This window comes from Chelonia mydas, chromosome 11, assembly GCF_015237465.2.
Source record: "Chelonia mydas isolate rCheMyd1 chromosome 11, rCheMyd1.pri.v2, whole genome shotgun sequence".
NCBI lineage: Eukaryota > Metazoa > Chordata > Testudines > Cheloniidae > Chelonia > Chelonia mydas.
Genome location: NC_051251.2, coordinates 1,131,304 through 1,153,970, shown reverse-complemented (window position 1 = coordinate 1,153,970; position 22,667 = coordinate 1,131,304). Strand labels below are relative to the sequence as shown.

At 62.7% G+C, this 22,667-nt stretch overlaps 1 protein-coding gene across 3 annotated transcripts in view; it reads left to right on the top strand.

The window, feature by feature from the left end:
- SPEG (striated muscle enriched protein kinase) overlaps positions 1-22,667 on the top strand; it is a 117,711-nt gene that overhangs the window by 20,193 nt on the left and 74,851 nt on the right. The window contains exons 1-6 of one of the 3 annotated variants that reach the window (XM_043524939.1): positions 532-632; positions 13,578-13,617; positions 17,716-17,745; positions 18,124-18,213; positions 18,365-18,734; positions 20,014-21,509. In XM_043524939.1, the coding sequence (XP_043380874.1) occupies positions 600-632; positions 13,578-13,617; positions 17,716-17,745; positions 18,124-18,213; positions 18,365-18,734; positions 20,014-21,509 (2,059 nt within the window). In that variant the 5' untranslated portion in view covers positions 532-599. Of the gene's footprint in view, positions 1-531; positions 633-13,577; positions 13,618-17,715; positions 17,746-18,123; positions 18,214-18,364; positions 18,735-20,013; positions 21,510-22,667 lie in introns of those variants that run through there. The other 2 variants (XM_043524938.1, XM_043524937.1) reach the window with 2 other exon arrangements.

The following is a 22,667-nucleotide window of genomic DNA, read 5'->3' as shown; positions in this document are numbered from 1 at the left end:
TGCCTCCCCTCCCCCACCTGTTCCATTGTACCTCCCCTCCCCCCGCCTGCCTGCTCCCCTCCCCCACCTGTCCCCTCCCTGCCTCCCCTCCCCCACCTCTTCCCTCTCTGCCTCCCCTCCCCCACCTGTCCCCTCCCTGCCTCCCCTCCCCCACCTGTTCCATTGTACCTCCCCTCCCCCCCGCCTGCCTGCTCCCCTCCCCCACCTGTCCCCTCCCTGCCTCCCCTCCCCCACCTCTTCCCTCTCTGCCTCCCCTCCCCCACCTGTTCTCTCCCTGCCTCCCCTCCCCCACCTGTTCCATTGTACCTCCCCTCCCCCCGCCTGACCGATCCCCTCCCCCACCTGTCCCCTCCGTGCCTCCCCTCCCCCAGCTCTTCCCTCCCTGCCTCCCCTCCCCCTCCTGTCCCCTCCCTGCCTCCCCTCTCCTGCCTGCTCTCCTCCCCCCTCCCCTCCCGCCGTCCCCTCCCCCTGCCCCCCGTCTGTCTGGGGGGGCGGAGGCAGCCCCCCCGCTCGCGGCTCCCTGCGCACGCTCGGCGGCTGGCTCGGTGCGCGGTGGGGGCCGGGGAGCCGAGCCGGGCCGGGCCGGGCCGGGCCGGGCCATGAAGCGGCGCTGGGGGAAGAAGCGGGTCCAGGTGAGCCCGCGGCCGGGCCGCTCTCCAGGGTGCTGCGCGGGGCCGGGCCGGGGCAGCGCGGAGACCGGCTCCCGGAGCCCCCGGGCCCCTCGCTCCGCAGCCGGGGGCCGGGCCGGGCCGGGCCGGGCCGGGGGAGCCGCTGGCCCGCGGGGCTCACAAAGCGGCCGGTTCCGGGGCTGCCCCGGGCCGGGCCGGTGCCTCCCCGCGGCCCGGTGCCGCCGAGTCCCCGGCCGCGCTGCCAGCCCCAGAGCCCCGGCCCACGTCCCCCTCCGCGGGCAGCAGGTCCCGGGGTCCCGCCGCATCCGCTGGCGCTTCGCCCCCCCCCCCCGGCTGCCCAGACTCGCTGGGGTCTGGGAACTGGGGTGCAAACCCCACCAGCCCTCCCCCAGCCCTGGGCGGGCGGGTCCCTCTCCTCACTGCAGGGGGGAAACTGAGGCACACCGCGGGAGGTGGCTCGCTCAAGGTTACCTGAGTGACAGAGCTGGGAATGGCGTCCAGAACACCTGGGTCCTTGCCCTGCCCTCTGCCCTTGACACCCCTCCCCGGCACAGGTAGCCGGCACCCCGCGCTGGGGGACGGCCTGTGTGTGGCCGGCCCGGGCCGCTGGTGGAGGGCAGGGTGGGCAGGGCTCAAGGCGCTTTGCCACCCTGGCTGGGCAGGGCCATGGGCCCTGTTGGCAGAGCTGGCCAGGTGTCGGGGGAGGGCCCAGCCAGGCGCCCACCCCAGGGCAGGCCTGGGTCCAGAGTCTCATCCAGACTTAACTTGTACTTGTGGGGCCCCTGTCCCCACCAGGAGGGCCGGTTGGGTGCCCTGCTCCCAGCTCAGCCCCTGGGCCTGGCCCCTGCCCTGCCCTGCCTACCTCCAGAGCCCTTTCCTGGTCCCCCCTTCCCCGAGAAGGCTGGAGGAGGCTTTCTGTGGGTTTCCCGTTTCCTGTGGGGGCTGGCGGCTGGTGGCCTTGCTCCAGCCCCTGAGCACTGGGCCCTGCGTGGGCTGCTGGCACACGCTGTTCTGGCCTGTGGCCTCCCCAGCTACCGCCAAAGCGGGGGCCCTGGTGACGGGGTGGGGGCTGGGGGGGGAGGGGATAGATGCTGTGGGGCTGGGCCAGGGCTGGGCTTGCTCCATGTTTCCCCGTCCCTGAGTGGGAGGCGGGCAGGCCAGCCCCAGGGGAAGCCAGGAGAGCTCCTGTTAATGGCACTCGATTGCATTTTCCTTTTCAAATGGGGGAATGATCCACTGGGGGTGCAGTTAATCTGCTCATCCACCTGCCCCGGGCCTGGAACTCGGGCTCCCAGCCAGAGCCAGCGCAGTCGGTGACCAGGGAGGGGAAGCCCAGCTGAGGCAGAATACAGAGTCACCGATTCCTACACGCCAAGGCCAGCCCGGACCATCGTGAGCATCTGGTCTGACCCTGCAGAGCACGGGCCAGAGACCTGCCCCCCCCCATTCCTAGAGTGGAGCCGTTAGAGAAACACCCTGTCTGGGTTTTAAAATGGTCACTGATGGAGAATCCAGCACGACCCGGGTAAATGGTTCCCGTGATTAATTATCTTACTATGAAAAATGTACATCGTCTTTCCAGTCTGGACATGTCTAGCTTCGACTTCCTGCCCTGGGGTCGTGTTAGACCCTCCTTGGCCAGACTGAAGAGCCCACTAAATATTTGTTCCCTGTGCGGATTGTTATAGACTGTGATCAAGTCACCCCTGAATCTTCTGTTGTTAAGGTAACTTGTGATAGACCCAAACAGCTCACTCTTGTCGCTCTTCTCTGCCCCTTCTCCAATTTACAGCATCCTCCTTGAACCGTGGGCACCAGAGCTGGACCCAGGGTTCCAGCAGCGGTCGCACCAGGGCCAAATACAGACGTAAAGTAACCGCTCTGCTCCTCCTCGAGATCCCCCTGTTTAGGCAGGCCTGGAGCGCATGAGCCCTTTTGGCCCCAGCACCACACTGGGGGCTCATGTTCAGCTGACCCCCAAATCCTTGTCAGAGTCGCTGCTTCGCAGGGCAGTCCTGCCTGCTGGGCGTGCGCCCGAGGTTCTTTGCTCCAAATCTGTCCCTTGACTTTGAGCTGTATTACAATGCCCATTGGTTGCTGCGAGGTCTCTCTGTATCAGTGACCTGACTCCTCTTCCTTCTTTCCCCCTCCCCCAGTTTCTGTGTCTGCTGCAAACCTTGTCGAATGAGGATCTTTGGTTTTCTTCCAAGTCATTGATAAAAATGTTAACTAGTGTAGGGCCCCAAACTGCTCCCTGTGGGACTCTGTCACGGAGTCTGCAGGCGATGCTCTGGGACTAGGGCTGTCGGTTAATCGCCGGCAGCTCACACGATGAACTCAAAAAAGTTAACTGTGATTAGAAACATTAATCACGATTAATCGCACGGTTAAACAGTCAGCTACCCATTGAAACCTATTAAATAGTTTGGATGTTTTCTACATTTTCAAATCTATTGATTTCTTTTACAACACAGAACACAAAGTGCACAGCGCTCGCTTATATTATTCATTTTGATTACAAATATTTGAACTGTAAAAACGATGAACAGAAGCAATCGTATTTTTCAGTTCACCTCATACAGGTCCCGTCGTGCGATCTCTTTATCGTGAAAGTTGAGTTACAAATGGAGAATTATGTACAAAAAATAACTGCATTCAAAACCGAAACAATGCAAACCTTTAGCACCTGCAAGTCCACTCAGTCCTACTTCTTGGTCAGCCACTCGCTCAGACAAACAAGTGTGTTTACATTTGCAGGAGATAGTGCTGCCCGCTGCTTGTTTACCACGTCAGCTGACAGCGAGACCAGGCGTTCGCATGGCACTCTTGTAGCTGGCGTGGCGAGGTATTGACGTGCCAGATGTGCTAAACCTTCGTATGTCCCTTCATGCTTTGGCCACCGTTCCAGAGGACATGCTTCCATGCTGACGATGCTCGTTAAAAAAATAACGTGTTAATTAAAGGTGTGACTGAACTCCTTGGGGGAGAACTGTATGTCCCCTGCTCTGTTTTTCCCGCATTCTGCCATGTATTTCATGTTCTAGCCGTCTCGGATGATGACCCAGCACGTGTTCATTTTAAGAACACTTTCACTGCAGATTTGACAAAACGCAAAGAAGGTACCGATGTGAGATTTCTAGGGATAGCTACAGCACTCGACCCAAGGGTTAAGAATCTGAAGTGCCTTCCAAAATCTGAGAGGGACGAGGTGTGGAGCATGCTTTCAGAAGTCTTAAAAGAGCAACACTCCAATGCAGAAAGTACAAAACCTGAACCACCAAAAAGGAAAATCAACCTTCAGCTGGTGGCATCTGACTCAGATGATGAAAATGAACGTGCGTCGGTCCCCTCTGCTTTGGATCGTTATCGAGCAGAACCCGTCATCAGCATGGACGCACGTCCTCTGGAACGGTGGTTGAAGCATGAAGGGACATATGAATCTTTAGCGCATCTGGCACGTAAATATCTTGCAATGCCGGCTACAACAGTGCCACGCAAACACCTGTTCTCACTTTCGGGTGACATGGTAAACAAGCAGCGGGCAGCATTATCTCCTGCAAATGTAAACACACTTGTTTGTCTGAGCGAGTGGCTGACCAAGAAGTAGGACTGAGTGGACTTGTAGGTGCTAAAGGTTTGCATTGTTTTGGTTTTGAATGCAGTTATTTTTTGTACATAATTCTCCATTTGTAACTCAACTTTCATGATAAAGAGATCGCTCGACAGTGCTTGTATGAGGTGAACTGAAAAATACGATTGCTTTTGTTTTTTACAGTGTAAATATTTGTAATAAAAAATAAATATCAAGAACACTTTATATTCTGTGCTTTAATTGAAATCAATATATTTGAAAATTCAGAAAACATCTAAAATATTTAAATAAATGGTGTTCTATTATTGTTTAATAGTGCAATTAATTGTGCAATTAATCACGATTAATTTTTTAAATCGCTTGACAGTCCTATCTTGAACTATTCCTTATGAAGCCAATCAGGACTCTGGGGAAGTCTCCTCTCGGGGAGCAGCCTGGTCTGCAGGACACACAGCTCCCCCGGCTTCCCCCTTCCTGGGTCTGACCTCAGAGCATTCAGCATCCTCTGCCCCTCCGTGTGCTTCCCACAGCGAGTCCACCCAGGTGGGGTCCCGGGGGGGCCAGAGGGTCCTGCCCCTCAACTCCGCAGTCAGACGGGACTCTCAGCCAGCCAGTAAAACAGAAGGTTTATTCGACGACAGGAACGCAGTGTAGGGCAGAACTTGTTAGCACAGAAATCAGTGACTTTCAGCCAAGTCCATCTTGGGGGAATCCTGGGCCAGACACCCTGGGACTTCCCCCCTTCCAGTCCCCCACAGAAGACTGCCAGCTTCCTGTGATGTGACCTCAGACAACCTCGTTGTTCCTCCTCCTTGTCTTTATCTTGCTTCCCAGACAAAGAGTCACCTGGTCGTCACCTGGTTGCATCCCCCTTCTGGGTCTCAGGGTAGGAAGAGCACTGGTGATAGCATACGTGCAGGCAGCTGGAGCAGCCTCACCTGCCCCAGAGGTCTCAGCCAAAGTCACCTACCCCTATTCCCACCTCCGAGTGATTGGTGCAGCACACAGGGAAACTGAGGCACACACAGTATTCATGCAAAACAGTAAAATTCACCTAGGCTCACCAGTAAGACTCGCATGCAACATAACGAGGGAAAATCCCCACCTCGTGACAGACGCCCTGGAAACGCAGCCACGCGATGACGATTTACAGTTACATTTTGAGCCCTGTTCGTCAGCCAGTTTCAATCCATTTAATGCGGGCTGTGTTCATGTTATACTGTTCAAGGTTTTTATTCAAAACGTCACGTGGCAGCAAGCCCGCTGCCGAGAGAAGTCTAGTTTGTCAACTCTTGGCTTTGTCGTTTGTTATAAATTTGGAATTTCGTCAAAAAAGGTATCAAGTTAGTTTGACAGGATCTGTTCTCTATTAACCCAGGTTGCTTTGCGTTACTTGCCGGCCCCTCCCTTCATTCTTTATTCGCTGAGTCTTGTATCAGCTGCTCCATTCTCTTGCCTGTGATTGACGTCAGGCCGACAGGCCCATGGTTACCCATGTCGTCCTGTTCACCCCGCTGAAAAATTGGCACAACATTAGCTTTCGTCCACACTAAGCAGCCGCTGCCTAGCTAGCGCAGCACGGCATGCCAGCGGGCGTGTGCGTGTGTGCGTGGGCCTGTGTGTGTGCGTGGGCGTGTGTGTGTGCGTGGGCTTGTGTGCGTGTGTGGGTGGGCGTGTGCATGGGTGCATCGGGGTGTGTGTGTGTGTGTGTGGGTGGGCGGGTGCATGGGTGTGTGTGTGGGTGGGTGGGTGGGTGCGTGGGCATGTGCATGGGTGCATGGGCGTGCATGCATGAGTGAATGTGTGCGTGGGTGGGTGTGTGCATGTGTGCATGGGTGTGTGTGTGCGTGGGTGGGTGTGCGTGCGTGGGTGTGACCCACTCTCTCCCCAGGCACCTTCTCCCAGTTTGTAGCTTTCTGTAAAAACTCCTCATGTGCTGTGGGGCAGCGGCTGGTGCTAGGAAACCTCGGGGCATCGGCTGAGTCAGGGGCCTGGCGACTGAAGCCTGGCTGTTGAGACATGGCCTCTGTGTGGGTGACACTCTTCTTTGTGTCTGCCCTGCTGCCTGTCTCTCCCTGTTTGGCACAGGGGCTGGAACGGCGGAAGGCAGGGGAGTGGGCACCTGCCTGCCTGGCTCTGGGCCGCGTGGAGCCAGATCTGCCAGGGAGACAGGAAAGGGCCTTCGAACATGCAGGGAGTCCCGGGGCCGGGTCTTTGGTCTGTAGGCGATTACAGAGGTGGTGGAAGGTGTGACTCTGCTCGGCGGGTGCCAGGGGCTCCGTGTGTCCCCGTTGTCCCGTTCTTCCCCTGGAGGCCCCGAACGCTCCTGCCAGCCCTGGAGCGGTGCGGGGCAGAGGACGAAAGTTACCGCGTTGCAGACTGTGAAATGCCGTGGGCTGGAGCGCAGGGCGTTGTCTCCCGTCCTCCGCCCTCTCGGCCTCCCCACGGGGGTGCTGAGCTGCCTCTCCTGCTGGCGTGCCGGGGCAACCGAGGCATCTCAGGACCTCGCAGGCATCGCAGAGTGTGCCCCAGGGTCAGGCCCCAGGGCTCTGCTCCCCTGAGTGGCTTTGCTTCCTGCATAACATGCCCTTACGCACCCACAGGCACCCCGTGTACCCCCGGGACCTGCAACGCACACAGCCGTTACCGTGCAGACCTGGGCACCACAGGGAACAATGATCTGTATGGTCCCAGTTGATAGTAATAACGTCACACCCCCAACCCAAAATCGATGCCGGAGGGGATGACACAAACACCGCTGACTGCATCCCGAGAGCTCCCCATCCTGGGTTCGGTCTCACGACAGCTTGCACTGGGGTAGAAGCCGGGTCAGTGTAAAACAGAAACGGTTCATCAAAGTCCTGTTCAGTAACAGGACTGAATCGCTTTACAAACTCCAGGTAAAACTCGCTTAGAACAATAGAGGATTGGATCGGCTCTTGCAGCATGGTTCCTGTAGGTCTCGTGATCTTGCCAAGAGCTAAAAAATGTAGCTACCTTATCCGTACAAGCTCTGGCCAATGTTTGGAGCCCAATTAACATCAAGTCAATGTAGATATTAATGTTGTTCATAGTCCAGGAATCTTGGCATTTTGCCTTGAAAGCAACATGGTAGTGTGCCTCAGTTTCCCTTTTTATACAGCACATCAGGTCTGGAATGTCTTTTCTCCTGTGAAAAGTTCCAGGACTGTTGACAGGCACTGACTGTGAAATGTCCGTCTCACAGGATCTTTAAACACAAAGTGTGATCTTATGTATCACGTCTAACATGTTCACGGGGTTTCCCAAAGAATCCGGCTCGTTGGACATTTTTACAATTCTTGGTAATAGCAACATATTAGTTACAAAAATTACCATGAGCAATAACAAGAAATCCACTGCAAGGCTCCATCTACGATCATTTCTGTCGTGCCAAACCTCTGGCTCAATACCGCTGGGGCTTTGGCATTTTAGGGTTAACCTCCGGCTTCCCTTTGCAAAACTAAGTTCTCTTTTTTTTCCTTATCCTATAGCAGCGGTTCTCAAACTTTTGTCCTGGTGACCCCTTTCACAAAGCAAGCCTCCGCGTGCGACCCCCGCTTATGAATTAAAAACACTTTTTATATATTTAACACCATTATACATGCTGGAGGCAAAAGGGCTTTGGGGTGGAGGCCGACAGCTCGTGACCCCCTCATGTAATAACCTCGTGACCCCCAGTTTGAGAACCCCTGATCTCTCTTGCTTACCAGAATTCACTGGCTAATTGGGCGTGCTCTCTGTGCTAACGGCTATTCGCAAGTCTTTCTTCTCCCTGCCAGTCAGGTCATTGGCATCCAAAGCTTTTAAATTCCAGCTGCTGCCGGTTCCAAGGCTGGACTCTCATTCTTCCCTTCAGCAGGAGGGGTCTTTCCTCCCCCACCTTTTCCCTAGAAGGTTGAAAACAGAAGCTTCCTGCTCACGGGAATCGCTTTGCTGGCGAGGTGTGTTCACCAGCTGCAGGCCCTCTCCACTATGGACATCTGCACGGACGCTCTTCCGCCTGCCTGCTTGAGAAGCTACCACCCCCAGCAACTTAGAGACTGGACTCTGTTTTAAAGAGATACCAAACCCATTCAGAGTACCTAAGGCTGAGCGTTTGCCTGCTCTGCCCTGTATCCTTGTGAGTTCGCTCGCAGGCTGTTCTGCTCCGTACCTGAGTTACAGACGGCTCCACTCACAGAATCAGCATGGAGAGAGCCCTGTCCCAACACCACTGTCTCCCCCACAAGCTGGCCAAACACAGCCACTTGGTCACAGGCTGTCCCGGCGTCCCCGGGCGATGCTCTGGAGCTGCTCCCTACGAAGCCAGTCAGGACTCTGGGGGAGCCTCCTCTCTGGGAGCAGCCTGTCTGCAGGACACACAGCTCACCCAGCTCCACCTTCCTGGGTCTGACCTCGGAGCATTCAGCCTCCTCTGCCCCTCTGTGCGCTTCCCCTAGCGAGTCTGCTCAGGCGGGGTCCTGGGGAAGCCAGAGGGCCCTGCCCCCCAACTCCACAGTCAGTCGTGACTCTCAGCCAGCCAGTAAAACAGAGGTTTATTAGACGACAGGAACATGGTCTAACACAGAGCTTGGAGGTGCAGAGAACAGGACCCCTCAGTCAGGTCCATCTTAGGGGGTAGGGAGCCCAGAGCCCGTTCTGGCTCTGAGTTTCACTTACATCCAGAATTACCTCTGGCCCATCCGGCGGATTCCTACACAATCCCCTTTCAGGCAAACTCACAGACTTCCTAGATAAAAGGTCAGAAGCATTCGCCTTCCCTTTGCCACACACAAGCTCAGGAATCTTTTCCTTCTTGTTACAGGTTTCCACACCCTCCATAGGTAACACAATCACATCACCTTCATGCTCTCCTTGTGCCCTGGCTAGGATCTCACCCTGATTAGACAGAGTTGCGACACCCTTTCCCAACAACACACTAGCAACAGGCAAAATACAAGCACCAGAATTGTCTGGGCTCTGGGATTTTACATAGACACTAACTGGATGCGATCTAGTTACAGGGCCATTCTCCCGAGCAGACACAAACTTAGGACCCTTCCCTTCCTGGGCTTTAGCTGAATCCAGAACCAGCTCTGAGACAACTGCACGACCCTCAACCATCACAGGCTGAAAGGCCCCTTCTGTCTGCTCCACAGACAAAGAAGAGCCGGACACACTTTCTCCTTTCCCAGACACCCAGCTTGGGATCTCATTCCCCTTGTCCCAGCACACAAGGCTGGTCACAGACAACTGCCTGGAGACCAGGGTAGCTCCCTCCATAGGCAAGTCAATACCCCTGACAGACACAGGCACGTTTCCTTCCCTGTTCCAATTCTCCACCCAGCTAACAGGTAAGGTCCAGGGACACTCATCTTCCACTCTCCTCGCCTTCCCACCCTGCTGACTAGACACAGCCATCGGCTCACAAGGCTGCCTAGGCTCATCCAGACTTTCCTTACCAAGCACCCAGGGCTGGTTACAGAGAAATACTGGGAGAGTGGGGCAGCTTCCTTACCAGGTAAACTGCTCTTCTCCACACTACCCTGAGCTACTTCCAGAAAATCCCTGCTCCCTTTACCAGGTTCACTTTTACAAGCTGTAATTGCCAACAATCCATCCCCCATCAAAAATCCACCCTTTCCTTCCTCAGTTAGGGCTTCCACCTGACCATCCACTTTAAACTGCTCCTGAGAAACATTTTCCTGACCAATGAATCACAGAATCATAGAGTATCAGGGTTGGAAGAGACCTCAGGAGGTTCTAGTCCAACCCCCTGCTCAAAGCAGGAAAAACCCCAACTAAAGCATCCCAGCCAGGGCTTTGTCAAGCCTGACCTTAAAAACCTCTAAGGAAGGAGATTCCACCACCTCCCTAGGGAACCCATTCCAGTGCTTCACCATCCCCCTAGTGAAAAAGTTTTTCCTAATATCCAACCTAAACCTCCCCCACTGCAACTTGATACCATTACTCCTCGTTCTGTCGTCTGCTACCACCGAGAACAGTCTAGATCCATCCTCTTTGGAACCCCCATTTCAGGTAGTCGAAAGCAGCTATCAAATCCCCCCTCATTCTTCTCTTCTGCAGACTAAACAATCCCAGCTCCCTCAGCCTCTCCTCATAAGTCATGTGTTCCAGCCCCTAATCATTTTTGTTGCCCTCCGCTGGATGTTTTCCAATTTTTCCACATCCTTCTTGTAGTGTGGGGCCCAAAACTGGACACAGTACTCCAGATGAGGCCTCACCAGTGTCGAATAGAGGGGAACGATCACGTCCCTCGATCTGCTGGCAATGCCCCTATTTATACATCCCAAAATGCCATTGGCCTTCTTGGCAACAAGGGCACACTGTTGACTCCTATCCAGCTTCTCGTCCACTGTCACCCCTAGGTCCTTTTCCGCAGAACTGCTGCCTAGCCATTCGGTCCCTAGTCTGTAGCGGTGCCTGGGATTCTTTCTGATCTAATTCCAGGTTCACTTTTGAGACATTAGACAGACAGTCAGAAACTTCATTCACAGACAAACGGCTTTTTTGCACAGACAAACAGCTATTCCCACCAGGTCAGAGTCCCCCTCCCCTGGGCAGAGCACAGCGGGTTAAACACAGAGTAACACAACAGACCATCGTTGTTATAAACTGGACTTCCACGAGGATACAATTTCTGCTTTCTTGGCTTGGAGCTGAAGTCTGGCAGTTTCTTGTTGCATCTGGTGAACGCTCCTCAGCAGCCAGCCGTTCCATACGCCCCCTGCGAGCCCGTCCCTGTCTCTCAGCAGCGTCTCTTCCCAGTTCAGCCATTCTTTCTTCGATGCAGAGAGCTGTCGCTCACGAAAGCTTCGCTCAAATACATGTGTTAGTCTCTGAGGTGCCACGAGTCCTCCTGTTCTTTCTTTAGCTTCACTCTGTCTTTCAGCAGCTTCCTTCTCCAGCAGGACCCCCAGCCTGGGGCTGCGGCTGCCCTGTGCTCAGCAATTTGTCCTGAACTGATACTCTCAGTTGTGTCCCGCCAGAGGCCGCATTGTTACGGCCCCCTTAGGGGGGCCTGGAGGAGCGTCGCGGGGGGGGGGGGTGAGTGGTGACACAAGGCGCCAAGCGGTGGGGCTCAGGCAGTCAGGCCCGGGCAGTGTGGGGCCCCAACCCCGGGTGGCACATGGCTCAGGCAACATCAGAACATCCGAGCGGCCAGACTGGGTCAGACCCAAGGTCCATCCAGCCCCGTGTCCTGTCTGCTGACAGACGCCAGGGCCAGGTGCCCCAGAGGGAGTGAGCAGCACAGGGAATCGTCCAGTGATCGTCCCGCCGCCCATTCCCGGCATCTGGCAAGCAAGCGGCGACACCAGGTGGCTTGGGCCAGCCCCACACAGTGTCCCGTTTTCACTTTGGGAAATATGGTCACCCCAGCACGGGGCACCTGTACACAGCCCCCCACCCCCCACACACCTGGGCACCTGTAACACACCCGTCACTGCCTGCACGGGGCACCTGTAAACACCCCCCACCCCACGCACACACCTGGGCACCTGTCACCTGTCACTGCCCGCACGGGGCACCTGTAAACACCCCCCACCCCCCCACACACCTGGGCACCTGTAACACACCCGTCACTGCCCGCACGGGGCACCTGTAAACACCCCCCACCCCCCACACACCTGGGCACCTGTAACACACCCGTCACTGCCCGCACGGGGCACCTGTAAACACCCCCCACCCCCCCACACACCTGGGCACCTGTAACACACCCGTCACTGCCCGCACGGGGCACCTGTAAACACCCCCCACCCCCCCACACACCTGGGCACCTGTAACACACCCGTCACTGCCCGCACGGGGCACCTGTAAACACCCCCCATTCCCCCACACACCTGGGCACCTGTAACACACCCGTCACTGCCCGCACGGGGCACCTGTAAACACCCCCCACCCCCCCACACACCTGGGCACCTGTAACACACCCGTCACTGCCCGCACGGGGCACCTGTAAACACCCCCCACCCCCCCACACACCTGGGCACCTGTAACACACCCGTCACTGCCCGCACGGGGCACCTGTAAACACCCCCCACCCCCCCACACACCTGGGCACCTGTAACACACCCGTCACTGCCCGCACGGGGCACCTGTAAACACCCCCCCTCCCCCACACACCTGGGCACCTGTAACACACCTGTCACTGCCCGCACGGGGCACCTGTAAACACCCCCCCTCCCCCACACACCTGGGCACCTGTCACTGCCCGCACGGGGCACACACAGGCCTTTGCCACATACAGGAAAAGCACCACGGGTCCAAGCAGCCCCCTGCAGCCCGTTTGCATGGAGGCCCCTCTGCCCCGGTCCTGTTTCCCAGTCCCTGGCCCGTCCGTGCCGCGGGACTCGCCGTTACCCAGCGCCTCCGCCCGCTCGCTCTGGCCGGTGGTGCGTCGCAGGGAGCCGTGGAGAGCAGCGTTCGTAGGAAAGCAGGCGCTGCCGCCCCGGAAGCTCCTGGACGTCCTGCCCCTGCTCTGTGGATATTTGCCCAACCGGATGGGTAGGGTGGGGCCGGGAAATGCCCCGGTCTGCACTCCACTCATGGCGCTTCTCTGTTCCGCGGCCCCCGGTCAATGCCAGCACGCCAGGGCCCATCGTCGGCCGCAGCGGGTGAACCCTGGGGGGTGGCCTGGGGAACACGGAGCCCCTGGCACCTCTGTAATTGGCTGCAGATCAAAGACCTGGGTGATGGGTCCGCTGACGTCTTCCAGCGTCTCACCCCCAGCTCAGCCCCGGGAGCAGGAGCAGGGGTGGGCAGGGAGCGCAGGAGACCTGGGCTGAACCCCAGAACAAGCTGGTGAAGCGAACTGGCCGGGGAGCTGGCTCTGGCTGGGAATCGGCCCCGGGAGAAGGCTGGGGACCCTTCACCGGGATGTTTCACCCGGGACTGTCACTGCACTAGGGAGCAGCCCTCCTGGCCCCGGGCTGGGGCTGTGTCATCCACTTGTTTTTCCAGCTCGAACTTCTCCACTTGCTTCCCGGGCCCACGTGCAGGGGGCCCTCCCTGTGTGCGGCACGAGTGCCCTGCACGGCTGGGCCCGGGTCCCGGTGTGCTCCAGAGCCTTGGTGCCCGGGCCAGCCTGGGCACTGGGGCTGCCGTTGCGGGTTCCCAGGGGTGTTTGCTGGGCCAGGCGGGGGTCCTCGGCCCCTCTCCACCGCAGGAGGCATGAGCTGCTCCCAGGAGCTTTGCAGAGGGAACTGCCCAGGACCCCCCCGTCTCATTGGGGGGTGGTGGTGGGGGGCCCTGTTTCATCTGCCCTGGGGCTGGGCGCTGGCTCTTGCCGGGGGCGGCTGGCCGGAGGGGTAACGCTCTTCTCTTTTCCTTTGCAGAAACCCGGTCACTCGCGGCGCTTCGGGCGCTTCACGCATGGTGCGTTGTTCCTGGGACCCCTCCCCTGGGACCCCCAGCCCCCTCCCCCGCTCTGCTGCCACCCGGGGCTCTTGCATTGGGGCGGCTCCTGTGTGGAGTGACTAAGGAGCCAGGGAACATGGTGGTGCTGAGGGCCCCTGCCCCCTCAGCCGGGCCCTGGGCAGGGGGCTCAGACCCCACCCTTCCCTGGCTGGCAGTTCCCCGAGTGAGGCTGCACCTGGGGGTGAGGGTGGGCCTGGCAAACGCCAGCACTGCCCCCAAGTTCTCTGGGGCTGCTGCTGACCCACGTGGCACTCGCCTGGCCCCACCGGACGAGGTGCTGCTGGGGGGCCAGGAAGGGGGTGAGCCTGGAATTGCCCCTGCTGCAGCTTCGGGCTGTGGGGGTGTGTGTGTGCAGGGCAAGTGGGCGACAGCCAGGGGGGAGCGGCTCCCTGGTGGTGGGGAGCGAAGCCGGTGTGGGGCAGGGTGGGGCTGTGATGGGGGCAGGGCGGGACGGGGGTGTGGCAGGGTGGGGATGTGGCAGGTGTGGGTGTGCGACGTGTCAGGGGGGTCTGTGAGCATGCAACACACTCGTGAGAGGAGCTGGGTGGGCCTGGGTGTGCTGTTTCAGGGGGGTCTGTGAGTGCACACGCTCATGAGAGGAGCGGGGGCGGGGCTGGATGTGCCGTGTCGGGGGGGTCTGTGAGCACACACACTCGTGAGAGGAGCGGGGACGGGGCTGGGTGTGCCGTGTCGGGGGGGTCTGTGAGCGCACACGCTCGTGAGAGGAGCCGGAGCGGGGCTGGGTGTGCTGTGTCAGGGGGGTCTGTGAGTGCACACGCTCGTGAGAGGAGCGGGGGCAGGGCTCGGTGTGCCGTGTCGGGGGGGTCTGCGAGCGCACACGCTCGTGAGAGGAGCGGGGGCAGGGCTGGGTGTGCCGTGTCAGGGGGGTCTGTGAGTGCACACGCTCGTGAGAGGAGCGGGGGCAGGGCTGGGTGTGCCGTGTCAGGGGGGTCTGTGAGTGCACATGCTCGTGAGAGGAGCGGGGGCAGGGCTGGGTGTGCCGTGTCGGGGGGGTCTGCGAGCGCACACGCTCGTGAGAGGAGCGGGGGCGGGGCTGGGTGTGCCGTGTCGGGGGGTCTGTGAGCGCACACGCTTGTGAGAGGAGCCGGGGCGGGGCTGGGTGTGCCATGTTGGGGGGGAAGGGTCTGTGAGCACACACACTCGTGAGAGGAGCGGGGGTGGGGCTGGGTGTGCTGTGTCGGGGGGAAGGGTCTGTGAGCGCACACGCTCGTGAGAGGAGCAGGGACGGGGCTGGGTGTGCCGTGTCGGGAGGTCTGTAAGTGCACACGCTCGTGAGAGGAGTGGGGGCAGGGCTGGGTGTGCTGTGTCGGGGGGGGTCTGTGAGCGCACACGCTCGTGAGAGGAGCCGGGGCGGGGCTGGGTGTGCCATGTCGGGGGGTCTGAGAGTGCACACGCTCGTGAGAGGAGCGGGGGCGGGGCTGGGTGTGCCGTGTCAGGGGGGTCTGTGAGTGCACACGCTCGTGAGAGGAGCGGGGGCAGGGCTGGGTGTGCCGTGTCGGGGGGGTCTGCGAGCGCACACGCTCGTGAGAGGAGCGGGGGCGGGGCTGGGTGTGCCGTGTCGGGGGGGTCTGTGAGCGCACACGCTCGTGAGAGGAGCCGGGGCGGGGCTGGGTGTGCCGTGTCGGGGGATCTGTGAGTGCACACGCTCGTGAGAGGAGCGGGGACAGGGCTGGGTGTGTCGTGTCGGGAGGTGTGTGAGCGCACACGCTCGTGAGAGGAGCGGGGGTGGGGCTGGGTGTGCTGTGTCGGGGGGAAGGGTCTGTGAGCACACACACTTGTGAGAGGAGCCGGGGCGGGGCTGCGTGTGCCATGTCAGGGGGGGTCTGTGAGCGCACACGCTCGTGAGAGGAGTGGGGGCGGGGCTGGGTGTGCCGTGTCGTGGGGGTCTGTGAGCGCACATACTCGTGAGAGGAGCCGGGGTGGGGCTGGGTGTGCCGTGTCAGGGGGTCTGTGAGCGCACATACTCGTGAGAGGAGCCGGGGTGGGGCTGGGTGTGCCGTGTTGGGGGGGTCTGTGAGTGCACACGCTCGTGAGAGGAGCCGGAGCGGGGCTGGGTGTGCCGTGTCGGGGGGGGTCTGTGAGCGCACACGCTCGTGAGAGGAGCCGGGGCGGGGCTGGGTGTGCTGTGTCGTGGGGGTCTGAGAGTGCATACGCTCGTGAGAGGAGCGGGGGTGGGGCTGGGTGTGCCGTGTCGGGGGGGTCTGTGAGTGCACACGCTCGTGAGAGGAGCCGGAGCGGGGCTGGGTGTGCCGTGTCGGGGGGTCTGTGAGCGCACATGCTCGTGAGAGGAGCGGGGGTGGGGCTGGGTGTGCCGTGTCGGGGGGGTCTGTGAGTGCACACGCTCGTGAGAGGAGCCGGAGCGGGGCTGGGTGTGCCGTGTCGGGGGGTCTGTGAGCGCACACGCTCATGAGAGGAGTGGGGGCGGGGCTGGGTGTGCCGTGTCAGGGGGTCTGTGAGCGCACACGCTCGTGAGAGGAGTGGGGGCGGGGCTGGGTGTGCCGTGTCGTGGGGGTCTGTGAGCGCACACGCTCGTGAGAGGAGTGGGGGCGGGGCTGGGTGTGCCGTGTCGTGGGGGTCTGTGAGCGCACACGCTCGTGAGAGGAGCCGGAGCGGGGCTGGGTGTGCCGTGTCGGGGGGTCTGTGAGCGCACACGCTCGTGAGAGGAGCCGGGGCGGGGCTGGGTGTGCCGTGTCGTGGGGGTCTGTGAGCGCACACGCTCGTGAGAGGAGTGGGGGCGGGGCTGGGTGTGCCGTGTTGGGGGGGTCTGTGAGCGCACACGCTCGTGAGAGGAGCCGGAGCGGGGCTGGGTGTGCCGTGTCGGGGGGGTCTGTGAGCGCACATGCTCGTGAGAGGAGCCGGAGCGGGGCTGGGTGTGCCGTCGGGGGGTCTGTGAGCGCACACGCTCGTGAGAGGAGCGGGGGCGGGGCTGTCTCGGACTGTGCCCGTGTACACTCCTGTGCGGGGTGTCTGTGATCGCAGCGGTGGCTCTGCTGGCTGGGGGGGGGGGGCTGCGAGCGGCAGGCACCATGGGGCTGCTGCGGCTGAGAGCCCCCCAGACCCCAGAAAGGACCCTTGGCTGGGCTCGGCCTTGCTGCGTCGGGTTCTTGGGGGAGTTGGGGGCAGAACCCCCTTGGGGGGCGATGTGCTGGGGCGGGCCGGCCTCCCCCAGGCTCCGCGGCTGTGCCAAGGACAGAGCTGGGGCACTCAGCTGGGAAAATCGGGAGTCTGGGGTCCCAGAGTGGGTCTGGAGAGTGGAGGGAGGCCAGAGTAGGGTGCAGTGGGGGGCTCTGTGCTGTGCTGCGTGTCTGCATGCGGGGGGGGTGTAGGTTGCCGGGGGGGCTGTATACTGTGCTGTGTGTATTTGGGGGGGCTGTCATGGGGTGGAAAGGAGCCGGGACGGGGCTGTGTGTGCCGTATGTCGGGGGGGGGGGTCTATGAGTGTGTACACACTCGTGAGAGGAGCCGGGGCGGGGCTGGGCGTGTCGGGGGGGTCTGTGAATGTGCACATGCTTGTGAGGGGCCCGAGTGGAGCTGGGTGTGTCGGGGGGGTCTGTGAGTGTGTACACACTCATGAGAGGAGCCAGGGCGGGGCTGGGCGTGTCGGGGGGGTCTGTGAGTCTGCACATGCTTGTGAGAGGAGCCGGAGTGGTGCTGGGTGTGTCGGGGGGGTCTGTGAGTGTGCACACACTTGCACACGCCTGCTCCTGTATGTTCCACTCCACGCATCTGAGGAAGTGGGTTTTAGCCCACGAAAGCTGATGCCCAAATCAATGTGTTCGTCTCCGAGGTGCCACGAGGGCTCCTCGTTGTTTCTGCTGAGACAGACGAACCCGGCTACCCCTCCGAAAGCTGGGGGTGCTGTCTCTCAGGGGGTGCAGGGTCTGTGACCCGCCCCCCCTCAGCCCTCACTTCCCATGGGACCCCCCCCCCGCTGAGTGCCCCCCTGCCCCTGCCAGTCTGCCCGCGGCTCGGCAGGCTGGGCCGATAACCGGCGCTGATGTCTCTCTCTCTCTTGCTGCCCCGATGGAAGCGAAGTTTTCCGCTCCTGCAGGAAGCAAAGCTACGGTAGGAAACTTGCTCAGCCTCACCCCCCACCCTGGGCCCCCTTGCCGCCCCCATGCTGCTCCCCCTCCTCCAGGCCACACTCTTCCCCCCCATCACCTCCCCGTTGCACGGCTGGCTCTCCTCTCCCACCGGCTGCTGCTCCCAGCCCACGGCCGAGTCCCAGCGCTGGGTCCAGCTCAGGCCCCCCACTGGGGACGCCGGGGCCAACGGGCGCTGTCTCCTCGTGCCCACCCAGACCCAGGGGGGCCTTGGCACTCGCCTCTCCCGCCTCCCAGCAGCGACCTGGATTCGGTGGGTCGGGGGGTTCCCGGCCCGGGAGGCCCGAGTGGCGCTGCCTGCCCAGCTGTGCCCTCACCGCCCACTTCTCTCTGGCTCCAGACTCGGAGACAGGCGAGGACGACGCCAGCGACCCCCAGGGGACGCAGCGCAGTGAGCTCCAGGATGAGACCCCTTTCAGCTCCCCCACAGGTGAGCGGGAGCCGGCCGGGGGGCTGGCGGTAGCTCTGTCGGGGCTGTGAGTGGGGCGGGAGCCTGGCCGGTGCCAGCTGGGAGCAGGCGGGGCTCTGGCCGGACCCCTCCAGGCGCCGCCCGCCGGTTCACCCCTCTCTCCTCTGCGCAGGGGAGTCGGACACGCTGGTGGACGCCTCCATGACCACGTCGGCGCTGGGCCTGTCGCAGGCGGAGGAGCGCTCCAGCTGGTCGGGCAGCCAGCAGACCGTGGTGGAGAAGGCGACGGAGCCCGGCCTCCCGGTGCGGGGGCCCTACCTGCGCCCCAGTGGCTGGCAGCCGCAGGGGACCCCAAGGCAAGCACACGCGCAGGCCCCCCGCGGTGCCGAGGTCAGGCACCTGGGGGTGGAGCCCCTGCTACGGGCGTCGCGTGCTATTCTGGTGGGCACAAGCTGGGGGTCGGAGGATAGCCTCTCGGTGGCCAGCGACCCCTACGGCAGCGCGTTCAGTCTGTACAGAGGACGGGCGCTCTCGATCCACGTGTAAGTAGCTGGGGGAGGCTGCGGAGGGGGCATCGTGCTGGGGCCATCTCCTCCCGACCCCCGCAGCCATCTCAGCCCTCAGCCTTGGGTCTTTCTTTGCCTCCTTTCTCCCTAATGGGGGGAACGGGGCCCCTGAGCACGGCAGGCCCTGCCCGAGGGGCTGCGGGGGGAGGGTTCGGGGCCGGGGCTCTGCAGCTGGCAGCGGGAGCCATCGGCCCAGCTGGCTGCTGTGCTCAGGGGCCCATCCCGCCCGCTCCTGCCACTCCATCTCGCTGTCTTGTGTTCGAGGCTCCCCCAGGTTATCACCTTCATCGCTCCGCTTCCCACCCCCGCGGACCCCAGCCCCCCTTGCCCACCACCCGCGGGCACAGCCGGGTTACCCCCACGCGTCCAAGGGGCTCGGGGCGGAGGGGGCGGGTCCGTGGGCATCCTGCTGAGACCATGTGTGTGTCTGTGTGTGCCCACGTGTGCGTGTGTCTGTGTGTGCCCATGTGTGCGTGTCCGTGCGCGCGTGTGGCTGGGTGTGACTTGAGGCTGCGGCAGCGGGGGGGTGAATTCCCCTCCCCCCGTTGCTGGTCCTGCCCAGGGCCCAGCCGTTGATCCGAGTAACCTGATTGCCGTAGAACGCCCAAGCCTGCTCCCCGGCCGTGGGCTCCGCAGCCCCCCAGCAGGGCTCCCCCGGCAGGGCTCCAGCTCTAGCCACCCCCAGCTGCCTTGGCCGTGCCAGGCCCCGGGGGGCTGCCGCCCACTGCCACCCCACATCCGTACCAGCCCGGCCGTGACGCTTCCCGCCAGTGCCCAGGGCTGTGCCCGCTCTGGAGCCGGGGGGAGTGCAGGCCCAGGTGCCCCCGGACCACGCCGGGCATGGTAAGACCACAGCACCCCTGGCTTGCAGGGCACAGCCCGGGTGGTATCGCAGTGGGACCGCTCATCCCCCTGGTGCCAGCCTCCATCCCGGGTGCCAGATCCCAGATGGGCTTTAGACAGTGGGGCCAGGACCGCGGCCCAGAGAAGGGAGACGCCCCATTAGCTCCTCCAGCCCCTCTCCCAGGGCAGGGCAGGGCTGGCTGTCCCAGGCTGGCTCTGGTTCCCTCGGGGTGTGTGGGGGAAATGGGGGGGGCATTCCCAGCTGGATCTCCGCCCCCCCCAGGGTCGCCTGCGTTCACACCCCCTCCCAGCCCTGGGAAGACCAGCTTTGCTGCCTCGGGGGGCAGGGCTGCATGCCAGGCTCTAAGCGAGGCTGGCTCTGACCCCCGCCCCCCTTCCCTTCTGCCTGCAGCAGCATCCCCCAGGGCGGGTACAGGAGAGACGACCCCAGCGGAAGCACCTCGGAGCTCGCTCCGAAGCCTGGTGCAGCCCAGCCGCTGGCCTCCAAGCCACCAGCTCTCTGCCTGCCGTCTCCCAGGGTGGGCCAGTGCCCGGCCCAGCCGCCCGGAGCCAGCCGAGGTCCTGGCGTCGTCTCCCCCACGCCCCTGACGCCCCGCAAGACGGCCCTGATGCCGGTGGAGTACCAGGACACGGTCCCCGAGGAGTACGAGGAGAAAGTCCGGAAGCCCAAGTCTCTGGGGTACTCGCAGGCCAGCACGCTGGAGTCCCGGCCCCAGACCCCGCTGAGCGAGACCTCCAGCCGGGTGTCGGTGCTGCGGCCCTCGCCCAAGCTGGCGCGCTCCGGCTCCAAGATCTTCGAGAAGCTGAAGTACTTCGAGGAGCGCCGGAAGAGCCTGGAGCAGACCGACAGCCCCCTGCCGGTCCACGCCTGGCTGCCCCTGCGCAAGACGCGCTCCTTCGACCAGCCCGACCTGGGCCAGCGCCCGCTCACGCCGGGCGGCTCCCGGGAGGAGCTGCGGGACGGGGTGCGGTCGGAGATGGGCGGCCCGACCTGCCGGCGCCAGGCCTTCCGCCACAAGGCCGCCTCGTTCGACGAGCGGGGCCGCTTCGCCAGCCGGGTGGGCGACATCGAGCACAGGTTCTCCGAGGAGCTGAGCCGCATCAAGAAGACTGTCTCCAAGCAGCAGCTGATGAGGTCGCAGGAGCTGGCAAAGGCCGGCCTCCCGCGGGCCCCCTCGCCCCGGGGCCCCAGCCAGCTCTCTGCCCCCCGGGCGCTGGGGCCACAAGCCACCCCGGCCCCGAAAGGCCAGCTGCTCAAGGCCCCGCCGCCGGTGGAGAACGCGCACAGTATCCAGCAGCTGGCCCTGGCCAGCGTGGGGCAGGGGGGGCCCGCAGACGGGGCGGAGCGGGGGGCCACGCACAAGCCACTGCTTCGGAGCTGCGCCCTGACCAGCCAGCCCCGGGAGGAGGCCAGAGCCAGGAGGAGCGTGGAGCCAGAAGGTGCTGAGGGCAAGAGGAAGGTGGAGCAGTGCCCCTTATCTCAGGCCACTCCGCTGGGGCGGGGGGACCTGCCGGAGGCCGGGACCCCCGAAGGAGTCGCTTGCCTGGAGGGGGGCCCCGCGGTCGGGGCGAGAGCTAGCCGCGACGGCAGGGCCCCCGGGGCTGGGAGCGAAGCCCTGACCACTAGGCCAGCAGGCCAGCACGGGCCGCACAGGAAGCGGGACGCAGGCCATGAGGTGCGGTTCTTGCCCTGGGCCAAGCCCGGCCCGGAGCTGGGAGCCGGCCTGGAGGGGGGCCGGGCAGGGCAGCGTGGCACGGGCAGGGATGCCGAGCAAAGGCAGCTGAAGGTCACAGAGAAGAAGGAAGGTGCCCGGCTGGCTCAGGAAGGGAGAAGCGCCCGGAGCAAGGGGAAAGGCCGCCGGCCCCGGCCCACCTCGCCGGACCTAGGTAGGGGCAGCCGCTGTCCCCCCCGCGGGCGGGTGGGGGCCCCCAGTGGTACCCGCCCACAGGGCCCAGCCAGCCCCCCTCGGTGCCGTACGGCCAGGAGTCCCCCAGAGAGCCGGGCGCTTTGGGGTCAGAGCCGGGACAGGAGGAGTCCCACCTCCCGCGCCGACTCCTTGGGCAGGTCCCTCAGGCAGAGGGGCTGGCTGCTTGGGCTGCCCCCTGGGCCCTGCCAGGGCTGGAGGGCGGGGGGTCTGGGGGTCCCCGGCTGTGCCAGCTGGAGAGGCTAACAACAGGAGCAGACACGCCAGCCTGAGCCTTCTCCCCAGGCCTGTGCCCAGGGCGCCCTGCCGTGCCCCTCCTCACGCTCTTAGCAGGGCGGGGCGGGCACCAACGCGCCCTGCTGCCCGCTGCCGGGAGCGTTACCAGTCTGGTGGGGCATGTCCGTCCAGGCTGGGTCTGGGCAGCACCCGGGACGAGGGGCCCTGGCCCCGGGGGGCTCAGCTGCAGACAGAGCACTGGGGCTGGGCATGCTCCACAGCCAGGCCGCCCCGCGCTGCCCTGTCCCACCCCCATGGCAGGGATTCCCGGGGGCTTTGGGAATGTTATTTACCGTTGTGCTCTGAGCGGGCGGGGCAGGGGAGGGCTGGGGGCTCGGCTCACTGGGGTGGGTGCGGGCACAGGGAGGAGGGAGTGAACCGCCCCCGGGAGCAGGGGAGGGGGCCCACGGCTGCAATGCCAGGAGTGTCGGCAGGGGCAGTGCATGGCTTGGGGGTTCAGAGCCAGGGCCAGGTGGGGCGGGGTAGCTGTGTGCTGGGTGGGCTGCCGGGGGTGCGGTGGGTGCATGGGAGGAGGCAGGAATCAGGGGTGTGGGGCCCCGTGGGATGGGATGGGTGCTGTGCTGGGGAGGGTTGGCTCCCCGGGGCAGGGACAGGAGGGGATCTCTGGGTCCAGAGTCTCTGGCTAAGGGCCCTCCCCAGAAGGGAGTCATGGGACGGGCATGGGGAGCCCTGTGGGTCACTGCAAACACTGAGACTCAGCAGGGCTAGGACCCCCCAAAGCCCGGCCTGCCGGGACCCATGCCCTGGCTTCCCCAAGCAGGTGTTGGTCCCTTGCTCTGCCCTGCCTGGGCTCCATGGCACCCGGAACCCAGTTCCCTCCTGC